At 51.2% G+C, this 21,893-nt stretch overlaps 2 protein-coding genes across 13 annotated transcripts in view; one reads left to right on the top strand and one right to left on the bottom strand.

The window, feature by feature from the left end:
* DAAM2 (dishevelled associated activator of morphogenesis 2) overlaps window positions 1-3,080 on the top strand; it is a 114,054-nt gene extending 110,974 nt beyond the window's left edge. For 4 of the 5 annotated variants that reach the window (XM_079934700.1, XM_079934699.1, XM_079934701.1 and 1 more), the window contains exon 25: window positions 125-3,080. In XM_079934700.1, coding sequence (XP_079790826.1) covers window positions 125-346 — 222 coding nt within the window. In that variant the 3' untranslated portion in view covers window positions 347-3,080. The remainder of the gene's footprint in view (window positions 1-124) is intronic. The other variant, XR_013830239.1, reaches the window with a different exon arrangement.
* A 1,099-nt stretch (window positions 3,081-4,179) lies between these two features.
* MOCS1 (molybdenum cofactor synthesis 1) overlaps window positions 4,180-21,893 on the bottom strand; it is a 177,645-nt gene continuing 159,931 nt past the window's right edge. For 6 of the 8 annotated variants that reach the window (XM_079934708.1, XM_079934705.1, XM_079934706.1 and 3 more), the window contains 7 exons: window positions 13,726-13,890; window positions 11,406-11,467; window positions 11,003-11,114; window positions 10,481-10,593; window positions 9,871-9,981; window positions 7,508-7,628; window positions 4,180-5,068 (listed from right to left, as the gene is read on the bottom strand). In XM_079934708.1, coding sequence (XP_079790834.1) covers window positions 4,308-5,068; window positions 7,508-7,628; window positions 9,871-9,981; window positions 10,481-10,593; window positions 11,003-11,114; window positions 11,406-11,467; window positions 13,726-13,890 — 1,445 coding nt within the window. In that variant the 3' untranslated portion in view covers window positions 4,180-4,307. Of the gene's footprint in view, window positions 5,069-6,982; window positions 7,046-7,507; window positions 7,629-9,870; window positions 9,982-10,480; window positions 10,594-11,002; window positions 11,115-11,405; window positions 11,468-13,725; window positions 13,891-21,893 lie in introns of all 8 variants that reach the window. The other 2 variants (XM_079934710.1, XM_079934709.1) reach the window with 2 other exon arrangements.

The raw sequence follows: 21,893 nt of genomic DNA, 5'->3' as shown, positions 1-21,893 counted from the left end.
AAGTGGGGCCAGTTGGTAGACCCAGCCCAGGCGTCAACGCGCGAAGGAGGGCAGGTGTCTGTGGCCTGGACCGCGGTGGATGTGCTGGGCCGCGGCCTCTCACCCGCCCTCCTCGCCCTTCCAGCTGAAGGAGCAGCGAGAGCGGGAGCGGTGGCAGCGCCAGCGGAAGGTGCACGCGAGCAGCGCGCTGGACGAGGGCGGCGAGTTTGATGACCTGGTGTCAGCCCTGCGCTCGGGCGAAGTTTTCGACAAGGACTTGTGCAAACTCAAACGCAGCCGCAAGCGATCAGGGAGCCAGGCCCTGGAAGCCACCCGGGAGCGGGCCATAAACAGGCTAAATTATTGACCTGGGGGACTGGCCGCAGCGGGAGGCTGGGAGACAGGGATGGGCCCAGGGCAGCGGAGTGGAGGAGGCCGTGCTAGTGACACTTACACAATTCGGTGCTGGATTTAGAGCCCTGGGCTGGGTCCTGGGGGCGGGGCTACGTGGCAGGACCCGGTGTCTCCCCACCTGAAGGGGCTCCCCTCTCTCCTCTTCCCATTATTCTTCCTGCACCCTGGCCCCAGGGGTCACTCTTTGAGGCGGACTTGGCCATCCCTGGCCGGCCCTGCTCCCTGACCCCCAGCACGGACACCCAAATGTTGGCACAGAGCTGCCCCATCTCTAGCCTGGAGAGAGGTCCACGGACCTCATCTAGATTTCACGTGCCATGGGGAGTAACGGGCGGGGGCATCCAGGCTCCCATCTCTCAAGAGTAGGCTTAATGGAACGTTGATGATATGGGGCGAAGTTTCCTATTGAAAGGAAGAGGCATGACATACGCTAGCTAGATGTGTTCCAGGAAAAAAAAAAGATGCTGGGAGGAGGATGCAGGGACCAAGTCATCAGGACAGGGTGACAGTGCCTGTTTCCTACATCGCGAGCCCTCTGGCCCCTCTCTTGCATGTCTTAAGTTTCTCTCCCTTCCCTCCTGCCATCTCCATCCTATACTAACCCAGAATCCCGGAAAACTCACCTTTGGGTTCCCACGACTAGGGCTCACTATCAGGTACTTGATGGATCTGGTAAGGGAAGGGGTTCAAGAAAGAAGACCCCATTCATCACCACACCTCGTACGTTGGGCACAGGGACCCTGGAATGAAACGGTCCTTCCCCACCCTGTACCACCTGACCATTGTCTTGAAGCGAGACAGTGACCTCGCACGTTGGCTAGGGGTTCCAGAGGGCAGCACCTGAATGGCCAGCTCCACCCAGAGCGCCTGGGTTACCACTGAACATTACTCGGACCCCGTACTCGTCTGACAGACAGCTGCCGCTGAGCAGGAGGCGCAGTGACCTCCTGCTCTGTCCAGCCTGCAGGAGACCCTTCCAACTGCGTTCGTCTGGCTGAGGTTGGCCCTGGGGCATCGGTTCCGAGGGCTCCAAGGGCAAGAGCTGCCCTCTGCAGTTACGTGCCACCTCTAAGGGAGTAAGGGGACCGCCTCAGGGGCATTCAGATGGGGGGGGGCGGGCCCAGAACAGGCAGGGGTGGAAAGCTGAGGGGGTCCCACCCCCCCCAGCTCTGGGACCCGACTTGGTTCAGCCGACTTTCATTCTGGTTCTCCTGTCCGTTCTCACCTTCATTCTGTCCACCAGGAGCTGTCCTTCTGGGGCAGGATGATGGCTGGTATCTACACAAATTTTCTAAAAGGACAGAGGTGAGCTGAACTCCATCAAGGCTCATTTTTAATACATTTCCAACCCCCCAGAGTTAACCCCTCATCCTCTGTATCTGTGAGACCTGCCTGACCCTCCCTACAACCCCACATCAACAGGCTCCCTGCCCTTTTATCCTCCTGCCCTTCCCTTTTATGTTTCTCACCTTCTGACCTCCTCCTCCAGCTCAGGGTTATTGCCAGTGGACAGACTGGTGGGCTGGGCCCACTCTTCAGCTGCCTATCTTTTCTGGGGGTGGGACCATAGTAGCTGCAGGGGAAGAAACACAGGGTTGCTGAGCCCAACATGGGTGTTGGTTCAAGGGGGAGGGATTGAGCAAGTGTAAGCCTGGTGGGGACCGGTGTGAAGCAGCCATCCTGGAGTCCAGGTGAGGGTAAGGTGAAGGCTTACCAGGAAGAGTGGCCTCAGAGCTGCGTGATACCCACAAAGCCCCCGCTGGAAGAAGCCGGCACCGGGACAATGGGAAGGTTGTGGTGGGACCTCGCAAGGTCCTCCCCCAGACTGGCCGGGCCGAGGTCCACCTCACCCACTGGGACCGGGAATAGGCAGGGCTCCACGTCTAGCCAACAGGCCTGCCCAAACCCCGGTATTCCCACCCACCGTGGAAGGCTGGATACGCACCAGGGAAGAAGGAATATGGAAGACGTTCGAGACACGCTGGATCCACAGAAAAGCACAGTTCGGTTTAACTGTTTACAGAGGACACGTATATTGATTGTTCCAGGGCTCAGGCTTCTCACCTCTAAAGATTTTGCTTTCTCTATTTATTATTTTTCTAGATCTGGCCAGTGGCTCTGACACCAGACGCCACTGTAGCCAGATCGCCAACAGTGCCTTGGACCACAGACCATCACGGCTGACTCAGCAAGAAGTGCTGGTGCCTTGGAGACAGCTGAGTTGGTCCTTGATGTGCTAAACGTTGACGCCTGTTGTATTTGTCCCTTGGTCGTTCCAGGTGCCCTTCCTGCCACCTTTGGGTTCATTTCTCCAGCTAATTTTGTGTACAGCGTAAAATTCAGTTAATCTGATGCAACCTGTCCCCTTCTCAGCAGCAATATCTGCTCCCCCTCCCCTGTGAGGGAAGGGAGGCGTGTTTAGGGCGGCGGGAGGAGAAAAGTCTCCGGGTGGATGGGGAAGGGTCTGGTCCAGGCTCTTCCCCAACCCTATTCCCTTTCCACCCTCTGGGGGAGCCGTGACCATCCCCGCCCCCCACCTCTACCGCCTCCACGCCAAGGCTGTTCTCACCAGCTGTTTCAGATGACAAATGAGGCTAATGTACAAATTCTGCAGCGTCCTTTTCGCCTGCACCTTTTTTATAGAATATATTGTAATACTAAAAAATATTAAATCCGTGCCACCCCTACCTAACCGGCCTTGAAACTTGTGCCTTCTTCCCACGCTGGGACGTGAGGCGTGCTGGGCAGTGGCATAGCCCATGGTGTGTGGGAAGCAGATCCTACCCGCTCCGCGAGCCCCGACTGTGACATCCTCAGGAATTCCGCAAGCCAGTTCACGTCGTACGGTAGCTTGAAATCGGCCAAGGTGGGAGGACTTAGACCGTGGAAATTGGCCTTTTTTGCTTTTCCAAGAGCTAGTTGTTAAGCATTTGCCAGCACACCTGGGTGCAGGGCCAGAGGAAAGGCAGGCGGGGGGGCCGGGGGAGTGCGGCTAGAACTAGACACCTACCCACACCGAGAGAACCCTGCAAGCGTGTCCAGCGTTTGGGGATGTGAAAACCGGGAGCCTCTAATTGCACCCCGTGACCTCTACCAGCCGGCGACGGGATGGGCTTCAGACACCCCTACCTGACGGTGCTACTGGAGATGCTGCATCTCTGGGCCTCCCTCTCCACTCCTGCCTTCTCCCCCAGGGAAGGCGGGGTGCACGGAGAACACGCCCCTTTGCTTTTCCAGCGTCTCTCCTGCTCCTCTTCCCCCAGGGGGCATTGGGTTGGGGGTGGGCCTGCCATCACGGCGGCTCGGTGCCCTCGGCACAGACACAGTCCTCATTCCTGCATCCCCCAAATGGGCATCGTGGCTTTATTTGGTGCGCCGTGTGGGTGAAGGCAAGCTCCACTGCTCCTCCTCCCCTGGTGTGTCCCAGGACGAAGGGGTGCAGGTGGAAAGGCCGTGCGTGGGGCAGGTGTGGGAGGTGTGCTTGGTCAGGAGGCCTCAGGGCTGTGACCCACGAGGCCCCTGCTTGGGAGCCCTTGGTTCCCTCCCGGGGAAGGAAGGAGAAGAGGAAACCCAAGAGAGAAGGGGAGGTTATGGGCTCAACTGTCGGAGAGAGTCCACAAGTCACTCAGTGTGATTTGGGGGTTATCTAGCCTTGCTTGCTGCGGCCAGCCCCCTCCCACGACCTTAGTTAGGGTCCAGGAAGGCTGACGGGCCTGTTGGTTTCCTCTCGGAAGAAAGGAGACCTCGCAGGTCAGCGTAGGTCATCGAGCAGTAGAGGGGTGGGCTGACCTGGGGTTCCTACCGGTTGAAGGTAACTGGTGGCGGGGTGAACGGAACTTGACATCTTTCCCTTGGCTGAAATCTCATCCCATCTCTTGACCTCGCTGGGCCAGGGGTGAGAGGGGGCAGGAGCTCTACGTCCGATGGAAGTCCCCCCGCTGACCCCCGGTCTTGCTGACGAGCTTGATCTCCGCCAACACGATGTCCCTGCTGACAGCCTTGCACATGTCATACAGGGCGAGGGCGGCCACGGCAGCGGAGGTCAGGGCCTCCATCTCCACCCCAGTGGGGCCCCGAGCCCGGCAAGACGCCCGGACCAGCACGGCGTGGCGTGTGCTGTCCAGCTCCAGCTGCACCTGCACATGGCTCAGGGCCACGTGGTGGCACAGCGGGATCAGCTGGCTGGTGAGCTTGGCCGCCTGGACGCCTGCCAGCTGCGCCACCACCAGGGCGTCTCCCTTCTTTAGCTGGTTCTCCTGGACGAGCTTGTAGGCCACAGGCCCCAGGAGGACCACGGCTGAGGCCACGGCCACCCGCTCTGTGTCTGGCTTCCCACCCACGTCTACCATAGCTGCCTGTCCTTCCCTGTCCACGTGGGTCAGTTGGTCTGAGGTGGGCAGAGGTCCTGATGGGGTGGCAGGAGCCCGGGGCTCTGGGCTAAGGCACTTTGGGTTGGCATCTGAGTCGAGGTGGGAACTGTGATGTCTCTGAGGGAGAGCAGATGCCAGCCACCGCTGGGCGAGGAGAGGGATCTGGGGGGGCCAGCCCCCTTTCCACAAAGTCACCATCTGGCTGGAGAAACTCACTCTGTGCCTCAGACCCTGAACATGGAGGGAGTCCCTGAAGGAGATGCTTGGAACGGCTGGTGGGGAACCTTGGCACATCAAAAATAACTCTGGAAGGAAAAGGAAAGAGAAGAAAGGCTCAGTCCAAAAGGTAGGTCTTTTCCCACCTCCCTCCCCAAGCCTCTCCCCACCAAACCCCGAGTTCTCCCGTTCACACTGGGGAAAGGGGAACGAGGGGCAAAGAGCACAGCGAGGAGAGAGAGAAAAGCGACGATACACAGAGAGGGGCCCCCGGAAAAAACACGTGCAGCCCTCCTCGCCAGGAGGTGCACAGGGCCAGGGTCCCGCAGGCTCTGCCTGCCCTGCAGTGGGGTCTGTGGGTGCTTCCACCTGGGCTCCCCTCCTCACAACTTTCCTGTTGCCCAAGTTCTCTTAAGAAACACCTAAGGTCTGAAGACTGAAGCCTCGATCAGATGACTGCTCTGTCCCTTCATTTTCTTAAAACGATAGCGAGGCCTCAGCCTGAATTACCAATTAGTTACTCTCATCTTCACGTTCTCCGGGAAGGGCTAAGAGAAATCATATAGTTTATAGACAACACACTAAGGTAAATAATTAATCTATTTCAACAATATCTCAAGCAGGTCAGAAGCATACACAAAGCAACAGGATGATCTGAATGGTCCCAGGGGCCTCAGGGACCTTGTAGGCTCTTGTTACTCAAAGGGTGGTCCAGGGACCGCCAGCGCCAGCACCATGTGAGGACTGTTAAAAGAGATGCAGCCCGGGCCTCCCGAATCCGAATCTGAAATAACAAGATCCCTAAGGGAGTCACAGGCACGTGAAAGTCTAAGAGGCCCTGTTCTAGGCAACTCCTGGTTTTATAGAGATCAGACCACTTTAGTTACTCTATATCCTTGAGAGTATTATTATTCCTTCTGAAGCAATTAGGCCTCCCAACCTCTAGCTTTCCATCATGCTCTAGCCCCCCTACCTTGTCAGTGTCAGAGGTACAATTATCAAGGCACCCCCCACTCCTTGCCATCAAGGCGTGTCAGCATGGGTCAAGGCCCAACACAAGAGGATGAGGATGGTGGAGGTGACGGCAGAAGAGAGGTGACACAGTTTTCTTCCCGATGGCATGCTGTGGTGAGCCGCCCTTCCTTCTCTGGGTGGCTGGTGTGGTCCCTGGGCTGTCTCTGGCCCACTCCAGCCCACATGCCTCAGGGCTCTCTGCTCCAAGTGCTGGAGGAAAAGAATCCCTTCCCCTGGTCTTCTCACTGCTTCCTCTTGCTTAGGGCACAATTCAGGGGCCCAGATCTGGCTGTGGCCAAGGGGGCGAGGCCTCCCCTGCTCTAGCCTGGGCATGCACCAGAGAGATAACAGCATCCCCAAAGCTCCGCATGGACCAGCCAGTTCCCCAGGGTTAGAGACCACATGTGGCTCAATAAAAAGGTGTTTCTGTTTGAAGCATCCTATGCACATAAGAGACGCCCTGGGCCCGTAAGTTCCCGGGAGTTAAGGAATTAGGCAGTTGAGATCCTGGCTGTGTCCTCCCTAGGAAGCTGAGTAGCACTCTTAGCTTGCTGCCTAAGCGCTGCCCACACAGAAGCATAACAACACAGGGACCAACGGGCACTAATGGTCCAGACACGCACGTGAATTGACCCACAGGACAGAAGGGAAGGGACGCCTGTGACCGTATCCAAGCTGGGAGATTCTAAAGCCGAGGACAAGATCTCTCTTACCCAGAAGCTCCATTTTCAGGGGACAACTAACATAGCGATCATAAACCTGGAGGACCCCCCCGACCCGATTTCTGGTGAGACAGAACGATGATTTCTGTGGCATGTACAGTAAGAGGGAGCCAGGGAAGGGAAGAAAAGCCACAGTAAAGGCTTGGAGGGGTAGGAAAAGGTGAAGGATGAGAACCTCAGGATGAAGTGCAGGATCAGGGTGGGGGGTGCCTACGGCAGGGGCCCCACCCCACGGGACCCCCCCGCCAAGGGTGAGTGGTTACGTACTGATGGGTCACCCACCGATGAGGATCATGGGCCGGTTCTTCATCTGGGAAATATTGAACATGCCTGGGGCGAGGGAAGGATGGGGGGGGAGAGGAGAGCAGGGAAGCGGGGAGAGAAAGAGGGCGGGGAAAAGAGTTCACTGAAACGAACGATGGACACAGAGGTATGACAGCCCCGTGGACACGCACTCACCTACCGCAGCCCGACAAAAAACCCCCGCCGTACACTGCAAGGTCGCCCATGATGGAGCCCATGACAGTTTTTGGATGCCAGAACCCTGCCCTCCCTGTCAGGGATGAGAGAGGGGCAATGACACCCCTCTTTCTCCACCACCCAATGAAACAGCCCAAGAGAATGTGGGGCCCCCGTCCTGTGCAGGAGAAGCATCACTGCACCCCAAGTCTAGAGGGCCAGCAGAAGTGACGGAGAGCACGGACCACACTGAGTGCCACTGGCTCACTACAGACTTCCCTCCTGCTGACAATGGCCCACTCATCGCCCAGCCTGGCCTCCCCGCCCCCTCACCTGCATGCTGCCGCTTCTTCCTGCCCACGGCAGCCCCAATGATGCGCAGCAGCTCCTCCTCAGAGGCCCCCGCCCGCAGGTGATCCCGTAGAGATACCTCTGAGTTCCCAAAGAGGCAGACCTGGAGAGATCACATTGCAGGTGAGGCCAACATGCCCCCCTCATCCTGAGCCTTGGCCCCCATCCTTGGAGCCCCCCTGGGCTGGGCACGAGGGCCTCCCATGGCTGGTCATACTCAAAGCAGGTCTTCCTGCAATGAGGGGCCGAAAGTGCTAGATGGAGGAGTCGGAGGGGCTGGAAGGGCAGGAGGCAAAAGCAGACACCCCAAGGCCTGCATCATCTAACTTCCGGTCGTGTTTCCTTCAGCACGTGGTGCGTGCTTGAAAAATACCAAATAACTGCCGACAGATACAGCACATGAAAGTCTAGATCCACACCCTCTCCTGAGACATTCCATGCAAAGGCCTCTTCACTGCATGAGAACGGACCCCAGTCAGTGGGAGCTGAGCCCCGGCACGGACATCCATTTCCCCTCCATCCTCTTCCAGTCCCTTTGCTCCCAGACCCTGCCCGCCTGGCCCTGACTCGGGGCTGAACAGCAGAGGGCTGGTGGAGACGGCAGCCTGAGGTCATTCAAACTTGACTCGATGCTCCCCTGACTCTGGGAGAGGCTGGGAGCTCTGGGGGGCTCGGGGTGGATGGGGCAGTCCCAGAAGGCGGGACACCTACTTCCTCCCATGAAGCCCCACAAAGCACCGACCAAGTGTCAGCCCTGTGCAGGGAGCTGTGGGCACGGGTGACAAGCAGACACCATCAGAGAAGACATAAACGAGCTCTAAGCGGAAGATACACCCACTCCCCCGTGCTGGTCAGTCCCCCTTCCTCGCTCCCCACCAGCCCCCACTCTCTGCCCTCTTCTGCAACCAGAGCCCCCCTCCTGCTGCCTTCCGCCTGGGTTTGGCTGATGGGAGGTCAGAGGGTGAGAGCAGAGAAAGGCCGGGCACTTCTCGGCAGTGGTGCTTCCGGCCACAACCACAGCCCCAGCCAGGCGGCCGCTCCAGCTCTCCTGGGAGCCCAGTGACGCCAACTCCTCCCCTGCCCCTTCCTCCCAGGGGTGGGACAGCAGTTTGCTGCTGCTCATCCAGTGCCCTTACAGGCCCGCTTAACCCTGCGCTATAAACAGCCTCTTCCTCACATTCTCCTTAGAATCCTCCCTCCACTTCCCACAGCGGGGTGGAGGGGACTGACTGACACAGTTACCACCGACTGTCCACTCAGTCCTGTGCCTCCAGCCCAGAAGACACCCTCGCTTTATAACAACCTGCCGCACAGTTCCTATCGGGTGTCCAGCCTGACGGCCCAAACCCAGCCACCAGCACGCCCCCGATCCCAAGCAGATCCCAGAGCTGACCAGACAGCCCGGAGCCTCTCTCTCCACCCACACCTGCAGCTCGAAGTTCTTTCACTCTTCCTTCCCACCTTCACCTTAACTCTTACATATCTGGAACATCACGAAGTGGCCATTTAACTGTCTTTCTATTTCCAAATTCAACCTGGGAGTTATTCTTCCTAAAACATGAATCGGGGATCTTGCTCCCCACCTTGTATAAAAACTCTGCCCAGTGTCCTCCTGTCAACAGGACACACTCTGCACCTTGCATGGGGTCACTCAAGCCCTCCACGAGGTGGCCTCCCCACAGCTGACTTTAATCTGCCCTGGCCAAATCAGGATGAACGCATCCATCCTCCCCCGCCACTACCTCCCCCCCACCACGTCCAGTCTCCATGGCTCACTGAGGTCCCTGTGCGCTCCCTCCAGGTTCACCACCAGAGGCCTGTCCGGCCCCTCATTTGATGAAGAATCCCGTGCTGCCACCCATTAGCTCTTTGTTTGGTCTCACAGGGAGTCTCTGTGGCCTCACAGAAGATGGGCATGTCCACGCCTCCCTTCCACCCGCCGTCCCTGGGCCTGAACGCACAGCATGTGCTGATGAGATATCAGATATGAGTAACGGATGCTGGTTTCAGGAATGAACCCCTGGCCTGGTGGGAGGGGCCAACCAGGGTGGGGGCTGGGGGAAAAGGGCACATCGATCCCCGCCCAGCCCGCCCACAGCACTGAGTCCTGGAGAGTGGCTCCTGATCAACCAGGGACCCAAGGAAGGAAGGAACCAGGGTGACAGTTCCACGGAAGCCACAAGTTCACCTTGATCTGCTGCTCCCACGATCCTCCCATCTCTGACACTATCTCACCATCACCCCGTGTACCCTGCTAGCCTCACCTCCAATCAGGGGGCACGGGTAGGAAGACATAAACAGAGCACAGAGGGGACAGGGGTGCCCACGGGGAAGGGGACACTCACCTTGAGGTTCCCGTCAGCTGTGATTCGCAAGCGGTTGCACGTCCCACAGAAATGCTCAGACATGGACGTGATGAAGCTGACTCGGCCTCGGAAGCCAGGGATTTTAAAGGCCTGTGGGTGAGCAGTGGAGGGGAGGGGGATAGGCAGCTGAGTGCCAGCTCTCTCCCTGACATCAGAGCCCTTACCTCTCAGCCCTCTCCCCAGGAGCCCTGCAGAAGGCAGCCCCCGAGGCCCTCGGACAACAGAAGACTCCAGTATGAAGCCCATGAGCTCTCCGCCTGCACCTGGCCTGCCCCCAACAAAGGCTGCTAAAGATGCAGGAACCCGAGGGCAGCACGGCCAGGGGCAGCCACGTGGAAGAGCCAGACAAGCACCCGCTCCACCACTCAGTCCAGTGCCTCCTACAAGTTCCTTAACCTCTGCCCCACGTCGGGCCTGCTTCTGCGTCAGTGAAGCAGGGAGGCTGCTATGATGGCCCTGGAACACTTCCTGCTTAAAAGGAACTGTCCTGCATCACTGACCCCACCCCCAAAGCAGCCCCTGCCAGCTCTCCCGTCCTAGGGTGGAAGCACCACCTTTCTCCCGGCCCCATCCCTGCCCTCCCGCCAACCTTGGCTGTGCTGGATTCCTCCTCCGGCAGCTTCTCCAGCTCCGGCCACTGCTGCCTGAGGGTGTCCAGCATCTCCTTATAGCTGACCATCTTCTTGAAGTTCCACTTGTTGCCTGTATTGGGGGTGGGAGCTACTGAGTCACATGATGCGGGGACCCAGGGGCTTCAAGTTCACCCTCCCACAGCCCAGGAACCAGTTCTCCGCCGCCAGGCCAGGAGGGCACAAGGTGCCTGAATGGGTGGATGGAATCACAGCCACGCCCACTCTGAGAAGCCTCCGACCCCCATCGCAGCCCCGGTGCCTGCCCAGGCCCCTCCCCACCACCCCTGGAGAAATTCCTACACACACAGTGGTATCGGGGCCAGCAGCACCCACAGGGGCAGCCGAACCTTGTCCGCCCTCCTCAGCCTTTCCCAGGGTTCTTGACAGCCCCCCGTCGTGCTCTCAGCGGGGCTCTGGTCCAGCTCTGCCGACAGGCCCAGCCTCCTCTTCCCCCACCCACCCTGCCCTGCGGCACTGACCATCAAAGGGCATGTACTCTATGAAGCGCACGTCCAGGGGAAGGCCCTCGGTCAAGGCCACGAAGTCCAAGAGTTCGTCCTCATTCAGGCCTCGCATCACCACACAGTTCACCTGGTCCAGGGATAAGGGGACCACAAGGGCTATCCCCACTGCGTTCTTTTCCAGGGATGACCCTTGTCGGGGATCTGACACCTGCCTAGGCTCTCCACCCAGGGTCCCGTTCCTTGTGTCCCTCCCCCAGTTCTCCATGGGTTGGAAGATTCCATGGGTCAGTGGTTTTCTCCCCTCCCTCGTGGGGAGTGGGGGGCAGGGCTGCATGGAGCGGGCCAGGAAGTGGTGAGGGGTACACCGCAGGTGCACTGGCCAGGGCTGGGGCCTGTCTTGGGGCCAGGAAGTCCTCACCTTCACAGGACTGTAGCCCAGCTCAATGGCCTTGTGGATGCCCTCCATGACCTTGCGGAAGCCTGTGGGGAGGGAGAGGAACAGGGTCCAGGCACTGCCTTCCTCTCCCCCACGTCCTCACACCCATAGAAAGCACCAGAGCCACAAGGAACCTCAGAGACCGCCGAGTCTGGGGACCAGAGAGTAAATATTTCAGGCTCTGGAGGCCAAGAGGCAAAATTGAGGCTATTATGTAGACATACATCATAAAGATTTTATTGACTAAATTCAGAATATGGTAATAATTGAGTATAATATTTGTAACACCACTCTGGAATAGAATGAAAGAGTGGAATTCTTTTTGCAGGGATAATATGTTGCTTAATTGGTATTCATGGTTAATGTTCCCTATCATTAAATTCATTGCAAATGTTATCTGCAAAATCCATTCTTGGCTCGAAGGCTGTAAGAAAAACAAACCAGGCAGGGGGCTGGAGTTGGCTGGTGGGCTGTAGTGCGTGGACCCTGATCTAGGTGAACCCCCTCATAGCCCAGATGAGGAAACCGAGGTCCAGAGACAGGCAGGGCTCAGCTGGGGGTCTCGCACAGAAGGCAGGACCCCCAACTCCCTCCTGGTGCCTGCTCTTCACCAGTCCGACCGTTCACCCACTCTTCATATTCTCACCGAGCACCTACTAAGCGTAGGTGCTGGGCCAGGGCTGGTGAGCGATTCCCATGCACGTGGCTCTCTCCTATCTCTGTGGTTAGTGCAGTAAATGTGATCCCAGGCTGGCTTCTCCTCCCCACCGCAGCTCAGTCATGTATCCAAACATGTGAGCGCCTCCGCCATACCGGCCCCTCCCCCACCCCCAGCCAGCCTCCACGGTTTCCTTGCAGCATTTTCAGAGTAAGACGGCAGGAAGAGACGGCAAAGGAAAGACTGTACAGCTTTTATACAAAATGCCATTAGGATAATCTAGAAATTCTCTCTTCCGTCAAGCCCTCTCCCTCCAAAAGGAGGCAGGGGACACAGGGATATGAATGGGAAGGCAGATCTGGCATCAGGATCTACTGTCTCCGATCCTCATTCCAGGAAGGAGTCAAGGAGGCAGGGGGCATGGGGAAGTGGGGCTGGGGGTTCTCTGGGTAAAGCTCACAGGTATACCTTCCACTTTCCCACCTCAGAGCCCCTGCGGTTCTCGACTGACATTCCTCCTCAGAGTAAGCTCCCTTGATCTGACCACCCGGCTCCTGAAGGGCCAGCATGAACGCCTCCTCCTTGAAGCCCTCCCAGTCTCTCCCTGCTGGAGGAGAGAGCCCTAGAGAGAGAGAGTCTCTCTTCCACTCTGCAAGTGCTTGAACTGACAGCACAAGACAAGCAAAGGTGGTTCCGTGGCATCACACCTTTCGGCCCTTCGTAGCCTGTAAGGCAGGACAGTGTCCTGTGCGTCTGTCCCCTCCACAGCACCTGGAGCAGCCTTTAGAGGGCAAAGACACTCCCCCCGCCCAAGCACTTCCTCAGCATGCTGCCAAATATAAACAGGAAGTTACACGCTGGGGGACGGTGGAAAGAGGAGGTGGGGCTGAGAGCTGGAGGCTGTTTCCAGAGAAGCAGAAGGAAAGCTGGGTCTCCCCGGCATCTCTCTGATCCTCCAGAGAGGCCTCAGTAGTGCACCACCCTCCCCAAATCAAAGGGCATCTGAGCCTGTGCAGAACTTCCCATCCCAACCTGGGGCCCACGGATGGTGGGCGCTGGCCTAGTGAGACCCGGGGCTCAGGCCCCTCCGCTCTCCACTGCCACCCTCTCTGATGGAGCCTGGCAGGAGGAGGCTGTGGGTGTGCTTGCTGTAGGGGGTGAAGGAAGAGGCTTACAACAGGATGGGCTCAGGGAGCATCCTTAGGTGCTGGGGGACCCTCAGCTGGCAGTGCTGGCCCTGTCCCTGGAACCCCAGGGCAGCTAGCTGCTTCCACCCCAGGCTGCCCCACATTTCCTCAGAGCTCACTACAGGGTAACCAACTTGTCTCAGTTTGTCAGGGACTGTCTTGGTTTTAAAACGGAATGTCCTGTGTTCTTGAAACCCTCTCAGTCCTGGGCAAACTGGGGGCAGGGTAGGGGGAGGCTGGTCACCACAGCTCATTAGCATCCGATCCCAAAATGTCCCCAAGAGTGCGGCTACAGAGACGAGGGACCTTTAGCAAGACTGAGGGATGAGGTGTAAATGCCTAGGCTTAGCTATAGCCCAGGCACCAAGAGGGAGACCAGGCCCCTTGCACCGGCCACAGCTCCCCAGCTACGAGGGCCTGGGAGGGTCACCGTCCACCGTGAACCCCATGTGATCACCTTTCCTGCGGACGATGAACTCAAACTTGGCTGGTACCAGCGTGTCCAGGCTGATGTTGATGGTACTGAGGCCAGCTTCCTGAAGCTGCGGCAGCAGCCGGGCTAGGTTGATGCCGTTGGTGGTGATGCCAATGGTCCTCAGCCCTTCCAGCTGGTGGAGCTGTGCTGGAGAGAGAACAGCAAGGGCTATTAGCCTTCTTGCTCTTGGTGAGGCCAGGAGAAGGGCTGGAAGGAGAAACTCCGAGCCAGATAAGATGGATGGAAAAGGGGCTCTCTGCGGACCTCTATTAACCAGGCTTAGCTTAATAAGAAATATAAGAATAAGAAATAACCAAACGATTAAACACCGAGTGCTCACCTTGCTAGAGTGCTGACGGGATCAGATGGATCAAGGAGACCGGAGCCCAAAGTGCACACTGGAGACGGTTCTATACAAATTGGGAGGGTAACTAGCTGCGCCCAGCTTAGCAGTCACCTAGGCAAGGAGCAGGAGGGGCCCTGGGCCTGTCAAGGAGGTTGCCTGTCTGGGGAACTATATATGGATGAGTTGGGTACGTTGGTCTCCCTCCCATGCCTGTGAGTAGGAGGAAGGCAGCAGCTTCTACCCCAAGGCTACAGTACTTAAGCGAGCTGAAGGGGGTGGGGGCAGCCCTGAGTAGCTGCAGATACTCAGGAGACGGGATCCCTGGAGTCCAGAAGAACTTCACTTCCCTTCTCCACAAACTCAGGGGCAACCAGCATAAACAGATATAGCACTGACAGCCAGGCCAACAGAAGCCTTGGACACTGAAATGAGTACACAGCTAAGAATCAGTAAATATGGGCTTCCCTGGTGGTGCAGTGGTTAAGAATCTGCCTGCCAATGCAGGGGACATGGGTTTGAGCCCTGGTCCAGGAAGATCCCACATGCCGCGGAGCCACTAAGCCCGTGCGCCACAACTACTGAGCCTGCGCTCTAGAGCCCGTGAGCCACAACTACTGGGCCCTCGCACCACAACTACTGAAGCCCACGCGCCCTAGAGCCCGTGCTCCACAACGACAGAAGCCACTGCAATAGGAAACCCACGTACCACAACGAAGAGTAGCCCCCGCTCACCACAACTGGAGAAAGCCCACGTGCAGCAACGAAGACCCAATGCAGCCAAAAATAAAAATAAAAATATACATTAAAAAAAAGAATCAGCAAACATTTTAAAAGAATGCTGTGATATGGGGAGGGGGAAGGGTAAGCTGGGATGAAGTGAGAGAGTGGCATGGACTTATATATACTACCAAATGTAAAACAGATATCTAGTGGGAAGCAGCCGCATAGCACAGGGAGATCAGCTCAGTGCTTTGTGACCACCTAGAGGGGTGGGATAGGGAGGGCGGGAGGGAGACGCAAGAGGGAGGAGATTCAGGTTTTTGTGAGATGTTACAGAAAAATCCAAATGAACTTTTTGGCCAACTCAACAGAAGAGTGAAAGAGGAAGAAGAAAGGACAGAGATAACAGAAGATGACTCTTTCAAAAAGCAGAGTTAGATAAACACAGATGCAAAAATCCTCAACAAAATATCATTAGGAAACCAAATTCAACAACACATTAAAAGGATCATAGATCATACACCACGATCAAATGGGATCTATTCCAGGGATGCAAGGATGACTCAACATCCACAAATCAATCAATGTAACACATCACATTAACAAATTGAAGAATAAAAATCATATGATCATCTCAATAGATCCAGAGAAAGCATTTTATAAAGTTCAACGTCAGTTCATGATTAAAAACTCTCAACAAAGTGGGTATAGAAGGAATGATCCTCAGCATAAGAGAGACCATATATGACAAGCCCACAGCTAACATCTTACACAAGAGTGAAAAGCTACATGCTTTTCCTCTAAGATCAGGAACAAGAGAAGGATGGTCACTTGTGCCACTTTTATTCAACACAGTATTGGAAGTCCAAGCCACAGCAAATGGAAAAGAAAAATAAAAGGCATCCAAATCAGAAAGGAGGAGGTAAAACTGTCCCTATTTGCAGATGATATTATACACAGAAAACTCCAAAGACTCCACCAAAAAACCATTAGAACTAATCAACAAATTCAGTACAGTTGCAGGATACAAAATTAATATGCAAAAATTCATTGCATTTTCATACACTAATAACAAATTATCAGAAACAGAAATTAAGAAAACAACTTACAATTGCATCAAAAAAAATAAAATACCTAGGAATCAATTTAACCAAGGAGGTGAAAGACTTGTACACTGAAAAACATAACATGCTGATGAAAGAAATTGAAGATAACACAAATATTGATAAATGGAAAGATATTCTCTGCTCATGGATTAGAAGAATTGATACTGTTAAAATGTCCCATACTACCAAAGCAATCTCCAGATTCAATGCATTCCCTATCAAAATTCCAATGGCATTTTTCACAGATATAGAACAAACAATCTTAAAATATGTATGGAACCATAGAAGACTCTCAATAGTCAAAGCAATCTTGAGAAAGAAGAACAAAGCTGGAAGCATCACGCTTGCTGATTTCAAACCATATTACAAAGCTATAGCAATCAAAACAGTATGGTATTGTCATAAAAAAAGACACATGGATCAATGGAACAGAATAGAGCCCAGAAATAAAGCCATGCATATATGGTCAATTAATTTACAACAAAGGAGACAAGAATGGAAAGGACAGTATCTTTACTAAATGGTGCCAGGAAAACTGCATAGCCAAGTACAAATGAATGAAACTGGACCACTATATTATACCATACACAAAAATTAACTCAAAATGGATTAAATATTGATCTGAAACCATAAAACTCCTAAGAGGAAACATGCAGTAAGCCCCTCTGACATTGGTCTTGGTGATGTTTTGGATTGGACACCAAACGCAAAGGCAACAAAAGCAAAAATAAGTGGGGCTACATCAAACGAAAACGCTCCCACACAGCAAACGAAATGGAAAGTCCACCTACTGAATGGCAGAAGATATTTGCAAATGATACATCTGATAAAGGGTTGATATCCAAAATATATGAAGAACTCATATAACTCAACACTAAAAAAAAAACCTATTAAAAAATGGGCAGAGGATCTGAATAGACATTTTTCCAAAGAAGATACACGGATGGCCAATAGGTATATGAAAAGGTGCTCAACATTACTAATCATCAGGGAAATGCAGATCAAAATCACAATGAGATATCACTTCACATTTGTTAGAATGGCTATGATCAAAAAGACAGGAAAAAACAAGTGCTGGAAAGAATGTGGAGAAAAGGGAACCCCTGTTGGTGGGAATATAAATTGCTGCAGCCACTACAGAAAAGAGCACAGAAATTCCTTAAAAAATTAAAAACAGAACAAACCATATGATCAGCAATTCCACTTCTGGGTATTTATCCAAAGAGAGTGAAAACATTAACTCAAAAAGATATATGCATTCCTATGTTCACTGTAGCATTATTTATAATAACCAAGATTTGTCCATCAATGGACGAATGGATAAGGAAAACGTGTGTGTGTGTGTGTGTGTGTGTGTGTGTGTGTGTGTGTAATGGAATATCATTCAGCCATATAAAAAAGAAGGAAATCTTGCCATTTGTGACAACATGGATAGCCCTTGAGGGCATTATGTTAAATGAAATAAGTCAGACAGAGAAGACAAATACCATATAATCTCACTTATATGTGGAATCTAAATAAAACCAAAAAAAAAAAAGAAAACCACACACCAAAATCCAAACCAAACAATAATCATAGATGAGAACAATACTTATGTACAAGGATGTTAATCGGTGAGCAATACATAATAAAGGGATGTAGGAAAACATCCAGATGGCCAACAACAGAAAACTGGCTAAATTATGCTTTGTCTAAATGATGATGGAATATTATGCAACTAAAAATGACTCTGTAAAAGAATAAGTTAGGATGTTGGGAAATACACATGTCACATTAAATCCAGAGGGCAGGTTAAAAACAGTAGTTGAAAACTAGGTGCAAAGAAAAAAGACAGGAAGGTCGCCAAACCAAGATGTTGACAGTGGTTACAGTTGGGCAGTAGTGATACTATTTTTGCTTATCTGAAATAAACATGTATTACTTTTGTAGTAAGAAAATGAAAGTTTAAAAATAAAAGTTGTTGTTTTAAAAACAAAGAAAAGAACTTTCCTCTGGGACTCTGACAATATGGAAAATTAGTAGTAGTTTTTGGCTCCCTCCACCAAATCAACCCTGAAGAAACACAGAATCCAGGAACTTAAAAAAAAAGACAATCTCGAGAAACTCACAGGAAGATGGACAGTCCTTTCGAGCTGGTATGGGGGAGGGGGTGTGTAGCCTGGGGTTGAAGTAGACTGGCAGAGAATGGAAGCAGTTAAAGGAAAGCAAGGCAGTTCAAGCTCTCTCCTTACCCTCATCCACTGATGCCTCAGAACAATTGATGCTGTCCCCTTCCTGAAGAATTTGGTGGTAACAGCTCCAGAGAACTAGCTTAGGAGGTCAGCTCAGGGAAGCTGCCAAAGCCTTGCTGGGATTCATCCCTCCACCCTCCCCCTCCAAAGCCCCAGGACTGGTGGATTAAAATGGAGAGTAACTGCCTCCTTCCAAATCTGCTTCTCTCCGAGGGTTTGAAGGTGAAGGTCTGTCATATCACATCACTCCAGGAGGTGCCATTCTCATCACAGTCTAAGTCAACAGCATCTCCCAGAGTTATGCAAGTACGCAACCTGCGCTGTCCTACGTGGCCAGGCTGGTCCCTGGTGGGGAGATTACAAACATGAGTGAATAACTGTGATTTTCGGGGCTCTTGAGCTCACTGGGTCTATTGAAGACTAAGATCTGGACTTAAACCTTTTCCCATTAAGCAGTGCCATTCAGAATAGCTAATATCCTCGGGGGAACAAACTTACTGCCTAAACTAAGGAGACCCTTGAGAAGTACAACCAGTGCTTCCCCCACCAAAAACAACACAACCCCAAACACCCCCAACCCTCTCTATATATCAATAGAAAAGAAATGATCAAACAGACCAAAATGTAAGATAAACATAAATACAATAAAAGAAATAACAGAAGATATTAACAATATGAAACAAAATGTTTCATTATAAAAGGGAACAAGGGAAAGTAGTAGTTAAAAACAGTATTGTGAAATAAAGAACACAAGAAATAAGTTAAATGGTAATATCAACATAGGAGACATTGATGAGTTGGGAGGTAAGATTAAAGGGCTCTCCCGGGAAAAAGAGGAAGAGAGTAAGATACCAAAATATATTTTAAGAACTGCGGAGGCCCTAAGTAGAAGGGGCAACATCCAGGTAATAGAAGTCCCAGAAAAAAATTAAACTGGAGAGAAGGAAGGAATATCTGAAAACATAACAGAGTAATGAAGAAAAGTTTCCCCAAATGTAACGCAAACGTAATAGAATGAAAGGACGATGTCACTGAATGCCAACAGGACAGATGAGGAAAAGCCTATCCTAGACACATTACAGTAAAATTTAAGAAAATCAAATAACAAAGGCAACACTCTAATAACTTGCAGAGAAGAAGTGTGTATAACCAAGAGCAAAACCCAGACTGACATCAGACTTTTCCCAACAGCCAGACTGACTGTAAGGAGACAATGCGGTGACATTCTTAACATAATGAAGGAATGAACCTTGGACATAAGATTTTAAAAGCATTCAAAATATTATAAAACTACTACTTTAAAACATTTAAAAAACTACCTGGTATGTCAGATTTAATTAGATTCACCATCAAAATTAGAGTCACCATTAGACTCATATCAAAAAACTTTTAGAGGGGGCTTCCCTGGTGGCGCAGTAGTTGAGAGTCCGCCTGCCGATGCAGGGGACGCGGGTTCGTGCCCCAGTCCGGGAAGATCCCACATGCCGCGGAGCGGCTGGGCCCGTGAGCCATGGACGCTGAGCCTGTGCGTCCGGAGCCTGTTGCTCCGCAATGGGAGAGGTCGCAACAGTGAGAGGCCCGTGTACCGCAAAAAAAAAAAAAAAAAACTTTTAGAGGAAATATTCAAATAAGAAGAGAAACAAATTCAGGAGATGCTGTAAGAATTATGGAAATTATGAATGATCAAATACCTTGGTAAAGTTTGTTGTTATCTTAAAAGGCAGAGCATGTGCTTATAAGAGATACAGAGGGGCAGACTATTTGTAATGACCTGAAAGAAAAATTATAGAAAATATCAACAATACAGGTGGGGGAGGGTTGAAAAAAATCAAGGGCCTAAGAGTGTGCTAAACTTTTTGCCTTGTGAGGAAGAAAAAAGGGGGAGGGTCATTTATTTAAAAGTCAAAAAGGAGGAAAAAGAAGCACAAAAAAAGCATGACAGAAAAAAGTGTAGAAATGAGTCCAACTATTTCAACAATTACAACAAAGGCAACTAGAATAAACTTGCCAGTTAAAAGTCAAAGATTGTCAAATTTGATCAAAGTAACAGCTATGTGCTATTGTAAGAGACATATCTAAAGTATAAGAATACAGAAAGGTTTAAGATGAATAGATGAAAACAGATAAAACAGCACACTAAAGCTAAAAGCAAGCTGATATAGCTTTAGTAAAATAAAATACACAGACCTTAAGACTAAAAGTATCATCATGGAGAGAGACCTACTACACAGTGATAAAAGACCCAATTTATGAAGAAGACATAACAATTCTAACCACATATGAACCTAATAAAATCACCTCAACTATAGATAAAATAAAAGCAACTGGACCTCTGGGAGAAACTAACAAAACCACCTACTTATTTATTATTGGCAGGCCAAGCAGATAAAAAGCCAGCCAAGATTGACATAACCAAAGGTTTGGGAAATAGAATTAACCAGCTGGATCCAATGAACAAGTATAGACTTCTTCATGTAATAATTAAAGGACAAGCTCCTCAAGTATATAAAAAACATTTATAAAAACTGCCAATATACTACGTCATAAAGCAATCCTCAATAAATTTAAAAGGATAAGGTTCATAGAGATAAGATTCTCTGACCACAATATAATTATACTTTAATAAAAATATGAATTAAAATCCTCATATTTTGAAATTAAAAACACTTCTAAATATCTCATAGATCAAAGAAAAAATCAGAAAAAATAAAAATAAATGTTATGAAAACAATAGGCTACATTAGGACAGAAACAGAAATAATGAAATAGAATATGAATACACAATAAGAGGTTCAACAAGTTCAAAAGTTGGTTTGTTTAAGAATAGCACAATGGACAAATCTCTTGCAAGACTTAACAACAAAAAGAGATAAAGACACAAATAAACCACATTAAGAATAAAAAAGACAAAACTGCAAGTAAAACTAAGATAAAAAGATAATAAGAAAATATTACCAACAATTTCATACAACTGACATAATGACAAATTAAAAAAAGAAACTATCAAAACTGACTCCAAAAGTAGAGAACTTGAATAATACAGTAACTATTAAAGAAATTGAAGATGCAATTAAAAATCTCCCTACAAGGGCTTCCCTGGTGGCGCAGTGGTTGGGAGTCCGCCTGCCGATTCAGGGGACACGGGTTCGTGCCCCGGTCCGGGAGGATCCCATGTGCCGCGGAGCTGCTGGGCCTGCGAGCCATGGCCGCTGGGCCTGCGTGTCTGGAGCCTGTGCTCCGCATCGGGAGAGGCCACAACAGTGAGAGGCCCCTGTACCGCAAAAAAAAAAAAAAAAAAAAAAAAAAAAATTCTCCCTGCAAATAAAATACCAGGCACAGACAATTTACACGTGAGCTCTACCAAACTTTTAAAGAAGTGATTACCATCAATGTGGTGGTGTTGGAAGGTGGAGCTCTTAGGAGGTGATTAGGTCATAAGGATGGAAGGATTAGTGCTCTTATAAAAAAGATTCTACAGATCTCTGCAGCATCTTCTGCCTTATGAAGATAGAATACAATGAAAAGTCTGTGACCCAGAAGAGAGCCCACACCTGACCATGTTGGCACCCTTATCTTGAATTCCAGCCTCCAGAACTGTGAGAAATCATTTGCTGTTCATAAGCTACCCAATTTGTGATATTCTGTTTTAGCAGCCTGATACACTACCTAACTCATTCTTTGAAATTTAATACCACAAATCAGTTAAGGCAGGCATAAAAAAGAAAAATCATACACCCAATTCACTCA

The sequence above is a fragment of the Stenella coeruleoalba genome, assembly GCF_951394435.1.
Source record: "Stenella coeruleoalba genome assembly, chromosome: 10".
Lineage (NCBI taxonomy): Eukaryota > Metazoa > Chordata > Mammalia > Artiodactyla > Delphinidae > Stenella > Stenella coeruleoalba.
The sequence above is the reverse complement of the archived record's forward strand: the minus strand, read 5'-3'. Positions and strand labels throughout refer to the sequence as shown.